At 44.4% G+C, this 10,475-nt stretch overlaps 1 protein-coding gene across 3 annotated transcripts in view; it reads left to right on the top strand.

The window, feature by feature from the left end:
• Window positions 1-10,475, top strand: part of PRPSAP1 (phosphoribosyl pyrophosphate synthetase associated protein 1) — a 50,729-nt gene that overhangs the window by 21,657 nt on the left and 18,597 nt on the right. For all 3 annotated transcript variants that reach the window (XM_017884860.1, XM_017884862.1, XM_017884861.1), the window contains exons 4-7: window positions 5,273-5,445; window positions 7,043-7,158; window positions 7,604-7,659; window positions 8,851-8,996. In XM_017884860.1, the coding sequence (XP_017740349.1) occupies window positions 5,273-5,445; window positions 7,043-7,158; window positions 7,604-7,659; window positions 8,851-8,996 (491 nt within the window). The remainder of the gene's footprint in view (window positions 1-5,272; window positions 5,446-7,042; window positions 7,159-7,603; window positions 7,660-8,850; window positions 8,997-10,475) is intronic.

The raw sequence follows: 10,475 nt of genomic DNA, 5'->3' as shown, positions 1-10,475 counted from the left end.
GTCTCGATCTGCTGACCTCGTGATCCGCCCGTCTCGGCCTCCCAAAGTGCTGGGATTACAGGCTTGAGCCACCGCGCCCGGCAAAGTATATTTTAAAGGATAATTTTTGTGTTTACGTACAAGTTCTAGTATGTTGATGTAAAGTAAGAAGACTCATTAACATAACATTTACAGCTGGACACGGTGGCTCACGCCTATAATCTCAGCACTTTGGGAGGCCGAGGCAGGCGGATCAGTTGAGGTCAGGAGTTTGAGACCAACCTAACCAACATGGTGAAACCCCGTCTCTACTGAAAATACAAAAAAATTAGCCAGGCATGGTGGCGGGTGCCTGTAATCCCAGATATTCAGAAGTCTGAGGTGGGAGAATCGATTGAACCTGGAAGGCAGAGGTTGCGGTGAGCCAAGATGGTGCTACTGCACTCTAGCCTTCCAGCCTGGGTGACAGTGACTCAGTTTCAAAACAGCAACAACAAAAAATTTACAACTGCTGCAGATGATTAATTGTTACAGTTGGGAGGAGGGTAAATTCTCCCCCATTACTTCTAGCTATGGTGTTGGTCTCTCTTTTGCAAGCCTGGCTAGTTTAATGAATGCGTATACATACCATGCCTGTTTCCTCACCTCAGGTTAGTTTTTGCCTGTCCAAAATGCTAGAGCAGTAAGGTCTGGGCTTAATATAGGATGTGGTTTTCTTAGGGGAAAGAAAAGTAGTTGGTTGGCTGGGCATGGTGGCTCAAGCTGTACTGCCAGCACTTTGGGAAGCCAAGGTGGGAGGATTGCCCGAGCCCAGGAGTACAAGACCAGCCTGGGCAACATGGTGAGACCTTTCTCTATTTAAAAAAAAAGAAAGAAAAGGAGTTGGTAAAACAATTAGGAATGTGCTGCTTAGAGATAAAGACTACAAGAGCGAGCCAGGGTGTACTTGGAACATTCTTGGGGAACAGATAAACAAAGCAGAGACGGCCAGCCAATTTCTCTTCACCCTGCTAGTTCACAAAGTAACTGCCTGGTGTCCGATTTGTCCAGTGTCTCTCAGTGAAGCCAGTGTGACAAAGCCCCTTTTGTCACCTTTCTGACCAATAAGGGGTGAGGTGTGGGGCTTTCTTTAGCCTTGGGCTGGAGGATGTTGAATTTTCCCTTGGAAAAATGGAAAATGAAAACCTCATGGGAAATTGCTCTTTTTTTTTTTTTGAGATGGAGTTTCGCTCTTGTTGCACAGGCTGGAGTGCAATGGCATGATGTTGGCTCACCACAACCTCCATCTCCCAGGTTCAAGCTATTCTCCTGCCTCAGCCTCCTGAGTAGCTGGGATTACAGGCATGTGACACCAGGCCCGGCTAATTTTGTCTTTTTAGTAGGGATGGACGATGGACGTTTCTCCATGTTGGTCAGGCTGGTCTCAAACTCCCGACCCAGGTGATCTGCCTGCCTTAAGCCTTCCAAAGTGCTGGGATTACAGGTGTGAGCCACTGCGCCTGGCCTTTTTTTGAGAAGGAGTCTTGCTCTGTAGCACAGGCTGGAGTGCAGTGGTATGATGTCAGCTCACTGCAACCTCCAACTCCCAGGTTCAAGCAATTCTCCTGCCTCAGCCTCTCAAGTAGCTGGGATTACAGGCACCTGCAACCACGCCTAGCTAATTTTTTAGTTTTTAGTAGAGACAGGGTTTCACCATGTTGGTCAGGCTGGTCTCCAACTCCTGACCTCAGGTGATCCACCTGCCTTGGCCTCTCAAAGTGTTGGGATTACAGGTGTGAGCCACTGTGTCCAGCCCAGAAATTGCTTATTAATGAAAGAAACATTACCCTGAAATCAAGACTTCCCAAAAATTGTTTATCTTGTTCATTAATGTTTTACTATCTGGGCCTCCCTTGTGCTTTGTTCTCCAAAACTCATGGTATCATACACTTGGGTATTTTACTTGATTTTGTTTTTATTTTTGTGTGTGTGTTTTTTGAGAGATGGTGTCTCACTCTGTTGCCCAGGTTGCAATGCAGTGGCACAGTCACGGCTCATTATAGCCTTTAACTCCTGGGCTTGAGGGATCCTCCCACCTCAGCCTCCCTAATAGTTAGGACTACAGGTGAGCACCACTGTGCCTGGCTGATTTTTAAATTTTATTTTATTTGTAGAGACAGGGTCTTGCTATGTTGCCCAGGCTGGTATCAAACTCCTGGCTTCAAGCAATACTCCTGCCTTGGCCTCCCAAAGTGCTGGGATTACAAGCATAAGCTACTGCCGTTGGTCCACTTGTGTATTGTCTATGACAAAGCCAGCTAAAAACCCACTACTTGAGGCTGGGTGCGGTGGCTCATGCCTATAATCCCAGCACTTTGGGAGGCTGAGGTGGGTGGGTCACCTGAGGTCAGGAGTTCGAGACCAGCCTGGCCAACATGGTGAAACCCCATCTCTACTAAAAATACAAAAATTAGCTGGGCGTGGTGGCGGGTGCCTGTAATCTCTGCTTCTTGAGAGGCTGAGGCAGGAGAATTGCTTGAATCCGGGAGGCAGTGGTTTCAGTCAGCCGAGATTGTACCATTGTACTCCATCCTGAGTGACAAAAATGAATTTCCATCTCCAAAACAAAACAAACAAACAAACAAAAAACCGTACTACTTGAACAGATAACGCTTACAGAAGCTACTAAATTAACTGACTCCAAACGTTGTGGGTATTGGGATCTGGTTTATGAAGCCACAGCAAGCCTGGGTATATGGTGGCTCATACCTGTAATCCCAATACTTTGGGAGGCTGAGATAGGAAGATTACATGAACCCAGGAGTTCAGCACCAGCCGGGGCAATATAGCGAGACCCTGTCTCTTACAAAAAAGAAAAGAAAAGAAAAAAAAATCTTTTAAACAGAAAAGTCTCTGGGAAGGGGACCACACATTCTTGCATGAGTCAGATGTGCTCCTTCTTGGGAAGAATGATTACCTCGAGAGTGGTCCCAGATGGCCTCTGGCGTTCCCTAGAGGTGGTTTGCCTTGTTTACCTACCACAGTGCTTGACTCAAGTTGCCCATTAAATATGTGTTGCATGGATGATGAACTAAAATTGACTATTATGAATTCCCAAGTTCCTTGAAAGTGTTTGATAATTGCTTTGATTCTACCAAAGATTATCTGATCTTTTGATGCCAGACTTGGCATTATTAATTTGGAAGGCTGAAGGAGAAAAATGCTCCAATTTATTGAGAGAGGAAGAAAAAAAAAAAGGTAACTGGAAAATAATGGGAATGGATTAGCAGTCTCAAAGGAATATCTTAGTTGTCTTGAAGTTGAGCCCTGCATCAGTCTCCTCAGGGAGAAATGTTTTTGTTTTTTTGTTTTTGTTTTTTTTAAATCACAGAATGCTTGCAATCGTTAAGAAAAATCCAAATTACAAGGGTGAAATTGGAAGTTCCAGGAGTTGAACCTGGAAGTGGAAAAACATTTTCAGAATAAAAGGATGTCCTTGAAATCACTCACTCCCAAATGCACTCTGCCTTAGAGAGAAGTGTCAACATAAATTGTAAGAGACTGGGAGGAAATGGCTCGATTACCCTTCAAGCTAGAAGGCATCTTTTGCTGAGTATTTCATTCAGCCACCCATTCAGCAAACGTTAACTGTGTATGGCAGGCTTTCCACTTTGCTGTAATGAGGGCAGCATCACCTACATGTCAGTGTGGAGCTGATAATTGTTCAAGAACGGGTGCCTGAAGAACCTGCTGCCGTGGGTAGGAACTGATGACATGGGGAAGGGAAAGGAGATACAGTCTTGACCCCCACCCCCACGCCAAGATGGGGATGTTTGAGGATGCGTGGATAGTCCAGGGAAGAGCAGGAGGAAGCTAACGTGAGAAGTGAATACTGAGAGAGCATCCTGGAAGGATTTCAAGGCTCTCGCCCGTTTTTAAAGGCAGAGCCTGACTAGGAATGGTGGTGCATGCCTATAATCCCAGTGCTTTGATAGGCTGAGGTGGGAACATCACTTGAGCCCAGGAGTTCAAGGCTGCTGTGAGCTATGATTGTACCACTGCACTCCAGCCTGGGTGACAGGGGTGAGACCATTTCTTAATAAGTGAGTAAGTAAGTGAATCAATGAATGAATACAGAGTCTACATTAGGTTTGATTATCCTTGGCAAAAGCTAGCAATCCAAATTTATAGTCACTGGAAATAGCCTTTCCTTCTACTGTCTTTCAGATTCATATTTCATTTTTTGTCTCAGGGTAATCTTTGTCAGGAATTTATATGTCAGGGGAAGAAGGGTCCAGGGAATTTTGTTTTGTTTTTTGAGACAGAGTCTCACTCTGTCGTCCAGGCTGGAGTGCAGTGGCGCGATCTCGTCTCACTGCAACCTCCACCTCCCAGGTTCAAGTGATTCTCCTGCCTCAGCCTCCCCAGTAGCTGGGACTACATTTGTGTGCCACTATGCCCAGCTAATTTTTGTATTTTTAGTAGAGACAGGGTTTCATAATGTTGGCCAGGCTGGTCTCAAACTCCGGACCTCAGGTGATCCGCCTGCCTCAGCCTCCCAAAGTGCTGGGATTACTCAACGCCTGTAATCCCAGCACTTTGGGAGGCCGAGGCAGGCGGATCTCCTGAGGTCCGGAGTTTGAGACCAGCCTGGCCAACATGGTAAAACCCTGTCTCTACTAAAAATACAAAAATAGCTGCGTATGGTGGTGCACGCCTGTAATCCTAGTTACTCGGGAGGCTGAGACAGGAGAATTGCTTGAACCTGGGAGGCGGAGGTTGCAGTGAGCTGAGATCATGCCACTGCACTCCAGCCTGGGCGACAGAGTGAGACTCTGTCTCAAAAAAGAAAAAAATTATGTTCCAAGACCTCACCACACCCAATGAGAAGAAAAACCAAATCTTTCTGTTAATGGCAGCTAAATGGAAGGGCAGGTGGGTTCTTGGTGTTCATGCTGGCCTAAGCCCAAATCCCTGGGAGGCTGCCAGCAGGTGTTGGGTAACTCTGGTCACCAGCAGTTGCTTCAGATGCCACTGCAGTAACCGGGTATGACACACGAGAGACCCAGGCAAATGTGAGAGTGGGTTAACTGTGCTGTGAATAGGAGTAACCTCAGATGAAAGCTGGGGCTTACTCAGCTACAAAAAGTTGGAAAGCTTACCCTGCCTTCATGAGGTGCCATTGTAAGCTAGTGTGATGGTAAAATTCCCACAACACCCGTCTGGCTGCCCATGTTAAGTTGATAAAGTCAAGATCTTTTCTAAGGGTTAATAAATGGAGTTAATCCCCAAATACAAATTTGGACTGTTTCAGAGATGTGAATACAGCTGTGATGGAGTTGCTCATCATGGCTTACGCACTGAAGACTGCCTGTGCCAGGAATATTATTGGTGTCATCCCCTACTTCCCCTACAGCAAGCAGAGCAAGATGAGGAAGAGAGGTTCCATTGTGTGCAAGCTGCTAGCGTCCATGCTGGCAAAAGCAGGTGAGTGTGCGCTGGGGCCCTGGGGTTCCAGCATGATCCTTTAGGGCTCTTTCCTAGTCGGGCTTAGTTCATACCTCAGATACCCAATTCGGGATCTGAGTGTTTGTTTCCTTTTGAACAGTTTTGGCTAAGGATATGTGAGCTTGGTTAGAAATTCTGTTTTTTCCCTTATTCACTTCGTCTTACTTTAGAATACCATTGCTTTAGTGTCTTCTCTTCTCTGTCATCTGTCACGTATCTTCTATTTCATCTTGTCATCGTTAAATTCTTAGCTGGCAGTCTTGGCATTCTTATGTGGTCTTTTGATCTTCAGGTCTGGATTTCTGTACCTGCTTTGTTAGCTAAATTCCATTTTTGTTCATAGTATTCAAGCTGGATTTTCTTTTACTGCCTCTCCCCCACCTTTGCCTTTCTACATAGCAGCTCATTTTCATTGCTTTATTCTCCTTATGTAGCGGGGGCACACTTTCTGGCCTGTAAATCAATGTAGTATTTTACATTTGGGTTTCTATTCATCTGATGTCTATTCTAAAACTTTAACATGTATTTGTGTCCTCAGAAAGAAATGTATGGTCCTCCCTCGATATCCTTGTAGGATTGGTTCCAGGAACCCATCTCCCCCTTCCCCGGCTCCTCAGCAGATACCAAAACCCAAAGATACTCAAGTCTTTCATATAAAATGCCATAGTATTTGCATATAACCAACACAATCATCTGGAGATTATTTATAAATACCGAATACCATATAAATACTGTGTAAATTGTTGTTATGCTGTTTTGTTTAGGGAATAATGACGAGAAAAAAAATTTCATACCTGCTCAGTACAGACACAACCATTGTAGGCCTAACTACATTTTCAGTCTGTGTTTGGTTGAATCCACACGTGGAACCCGTAGATCCAGATGGTCGACTGTATGTGAATTTCATTCTGTCCAAAAAAGTATAATATTTCTGGAAAGAACAAGTAATACTGGTTCTGTGCTCTGGAAGTTTTGCTGTGACCTTTGACCATTTGCAATGTGTTTATATATGTACCTTTTCCTCTTCAGTACTCTTGATTATAAGACTATCTCTTCACTGTTTTTCTATAAGAGTACTTGAAACATTCTTTATTACATACAGAAATTATTGTAAACTTCAATATCTTTGTGTTACATGAGTTTCTTTTCTTCTAGTATGTATATTACTTTGCTTTTGTGTTCTTACTACTTTTTGCCTTCGCTGCAGTTCTTCATCCTTTCTTTCAAGATTCTTTAATAAAGGCCTTACTGTTTTTTACATCTCTTTGGCATTAATTCCATATTCATAGTTTTGCTTCTGCCACATTATTCTTTTCTCAATTTTCTGGACCAAGCCAATAGTCAATAATTCCCACTTTCTCAGCTTTAGTTCTTTGTCTATGTGGAAGGTTGTAGTCTTCTCCACATTAAGGCTTTATTAAGCTTAACAATCAAGCCTGTGATTGCAGTGCTTAATCACAGCACCCCCTGTCTTCACTCTGCTGGTAGGAAGCAGGAGTTGAGCATCTAGTTTAGGTCCACTGTAGCCATTAACCTGTAGGGGTGAACTTTGTAATTTTTTGTTTTAAAATTTCAGGTTTAACTCACATTATCACTATGGATCTTCATCAAAAGGAAATACAAGGCTTTTTCAGCTTTCCTGTGGACAACCTTAGAGCCTCACCTTTCCTGCTTCAGTATATCCAGGAAGAAGTGAGGAACCACCAGCAAACACCCCATTGTCCTCAAAAGAGATCTTACTTAGTTTTTCTCTGGTATCAGATTTTGATATTGAAAGGCGCATCAAATGAGCTCTCCCTTACGTCGCAATGCCTGAGGCAGCAGACAGGGTCAGCTTTAGTCATGGAGGATCATAGCTTTAAAAGACACTAAAAATGGATTTTTTTCCTACGTATCTTTAGCAATTTGCTTATGTTTTCTAAAATGAAGGTTTTAATACGAATTACTTTTAAAATTCTTGATGGAGTGCTTTTGCAATGATGTTAATTGATAAATATTGAAAATCTAAAACTTGTTGCTAAAATTCTAGCATATTTGATGACTAGTTTGGATCATTGTTATAAGAACTTGAATACCAGCATCCAGGTGTTATTTTCTGATAACTTTTCAGTATTTTCTATTTTTCCTTCAAATCTAGATTCCAAATTACAGAAATGCAGTCATTGTAGCTAAGTCTCCTGATGCTGCAAAGAGGTAAGTAAGCTAGATATGGGTCTTGATCCCTCCTGAGTGCTCCCAAAGTCAGAATGAGCTGCTTTGGAATCCAGAGGCTGTCACTCGTGGCCTGTGAAAACCCACTGGCTCTCATGTTAACCCCTCCCTCGTTGCCATGTCCCATGCCACACGTAGCTTTATCTCCAGCCTCCAGACAACACACATGATTGCTGAGTTGCTCAGCTTTCCTCTGGGAAAACAAAGTTCCTTCAAGTTCCCAGAGAAAGGAAATCAATGAGGCTATGAGCATTTTTCAGCAAATAGTGTTTTTGTTTTGTTTTGTTTTGAGACGGAGTCTCATTCTGTCGCCCAGGCTGGAGTGCAATGGCCTGATCTCGGCTCACTGCAACCTCCGCCTCCTGGGTGCAAGCACATCTCCTGCCTCAGCCTCCCCAGTAGCTGGGATTACAGGCACCTGCCACCACTCCTGACTCATTTTTGTATTTTTAGTATTGACGGGGTTTCACCATGTTCACCAGACTAGTCTTGAACTCCTGACCTCAAGTGATCTGTCCACCTCAGTCTCTTAAAGTGCTGGGATTACAGGCGTGAGCCACTGTGCCCGGCCCAGGCAATGGTTTTTAACGTTGTTCTTTCTTCTGAAGATGACTATTAAGAATATTGGACAAAGGATAGAATCAAAATTATCTAGAATCAGGGCTGGGCGGGGTGGCTTACGCCTGTAATTCCAGCACTTTGGGAGGCCAAAGCAGGAGATCGCTTGAGCCCAGGGGTTCAAGACCGGCCTGGGTAACATAGTGAGACCCTGTCTCTACAAAAATACAAAAATTAGCCAGTTGTGGTAACATATGCCTGTGGTACCAGCTACTTGGGAGGTTGAGCTGGGAGGATCACCTGAGCCCCAGAAGGTTGAGGCTGTAGTGAGCCATGTTGACGCCACTGCACTCCAGCCTAGGTGACAGTGAGACCTTGTCTCAAAAAAAAAAAAAAAAAAAAAAGTCTAGAATCAGATACAATCCCAGACGCTAACTCATGTGCTCTTTGAGGCATTTACATTCTGACCTGGGCCTCACATTCTCATTTATATAAATAATGCCTTTGTATGTCCCTGAAATGTTAAATATTTTCATTTTATGGTTAAAAAGTGATGCAGTAGTGATGTGTGGGATTTCTTCCTGTCAGTTTCACGATTTCCCTTTGTCCTTCTAGGGCCCAGTCCTATGCGGAGAGACTGCGTCTGGGTTTGGCTGTCATCCACGGGGAAGCTCAGTGCACGGAACTGGACATGGATGATGGTCGTCACTCCCCGCCTATGGTCAAAAATGCGACTCTGCACCCAGGCCTGGAGTTGCCGTGTAAGATGAGCTCTGTGTTTTTATTTTAGTTGTAAATTGAAGAAAGTTTTTTTTGTTTTTGTTGTTGTTGTTTTGTTTTGTTTTTGAGACAGAGTCTCACTCTGTCACCCAGGCTGGAGTGCGGTGGCGTGATCTCGGCTCACTGCAACCTCTGCCTCCTGGGCTCAAGCAGTTCTCCTGCCTCAGCTTCTTGAGTGGCTGGGATTACAGGCATGTGCCACCACACCCAGCTAGAAATGTATTTTTAATAGAGGCAGGGTTTCACCATGTTGGCCAGGCTGTTCTCAAACTCCAGACCTCATGATCTGCTCACCTCGGCCTCCAGAGTGGTGAGATTACAGGCATGATCCACTGCGCCTGGCCCTGAAGAAAGTTTTAAGTAGTATGAATGACTAGGAGTTATCAACGATGTAGATATATGCTGTCTTATTGTTTTTAAATAATGGAATGGTATTTGCTATCCTCCACCTTTTTTATTTTTTGAGAAAGGATCTCACTGTGTTGCTCATCCTGGAGTACAGTGGCACAGTCATGGTTCACTGCAGCCTCGACCTCCTAGGCGCAAGTGATTCTCCCACCTCCACCTCCTGGGTAGCTGGGACTCTAGGGGTACACTACCATGCCCGGATAGTTTTCTTTTCTTTTTTTTTTAATAGAGATGGGGTCTCCCTACATTACCCAGGCTGGTTTGGAACTTCTGTGCTCAAACAGTCCTGCTGTCGTGACCTCCCAAAATGCCAAGATTACGTAAGATTATGGATGTGAGCCACCATGCCAGGCCCGATTTCCTCTTTTGTAAAAGGGAGTTGTGTTGTACACATTTGTAGGCTGTGTATGGACAGTTCTGCATAGCACTCAGCATTCAGACAGTATTTGATAATTTTTGCTTTAGTAAAAATGTTGTATGTGATGGTGTGAAATCTTAAGCTTTTATATTATGGTAAGCTGGGTGACATCTGTTGATCAAATACCAGGCTTTGGGGATCAGGTAACTTTTATTTGTATGTATGTATGTATGTATGTATGTATTTATTTATTTATTTTGAGATGGAGTCTCGCTCTGTCGCCAGGCTGGAGTGCAGTGGTGCAATCTTGGCTCACTACAACCTCCTCCTCTCGGGTTCAAGTGCTTCTCCTGCCTCAGTCTCCCCAGTAGCTGGACCTATAGGTGTGTGCCAACACGCCCAGCTAATTTTTGTATTTTTATTATTTATTTATTTATTTTTATTTATTTATTTATTTTTTGAGATGGAGTCTCGCTCTGTCGCCCAGGCTAGAGTGCAGTGGTGCAATCTCGGCTCACTGCAGGCTCCACCTCCTGGGTTCACGCTTCTCCTGCCTCAGCCTCCCGAGTAGCTGGGACTACAGGTGCCTGCCACCACGCCCAGCTAATTTTTTTGTATTTTTAATAGAGACGGGGGGCCGGGCGCGGTGGCTCAAGCCTGTAATCCCAGCACTCTGGGAGGCCGAGACGGGCGG

Source organism: Rhinopithecus bieti, unplaced genomic scaffold (assembly GCF_001698545.2).
Source record: "Rhinopithecus bieti isolate Rb0 unplaced genomic scaffold, ASM169854v2 scaffold_13400, whole genome shotgun sequence".
Lineage (NCBI taxonomy): Eukaryota > Metazoa > Chordata > Mammalia > Primates > Cercopithecidae > Rhinopithecus > Rhinopithecus bieti.
This window is presented reverse-complemented; position numbering and strand designations above follow the sequence as displayed.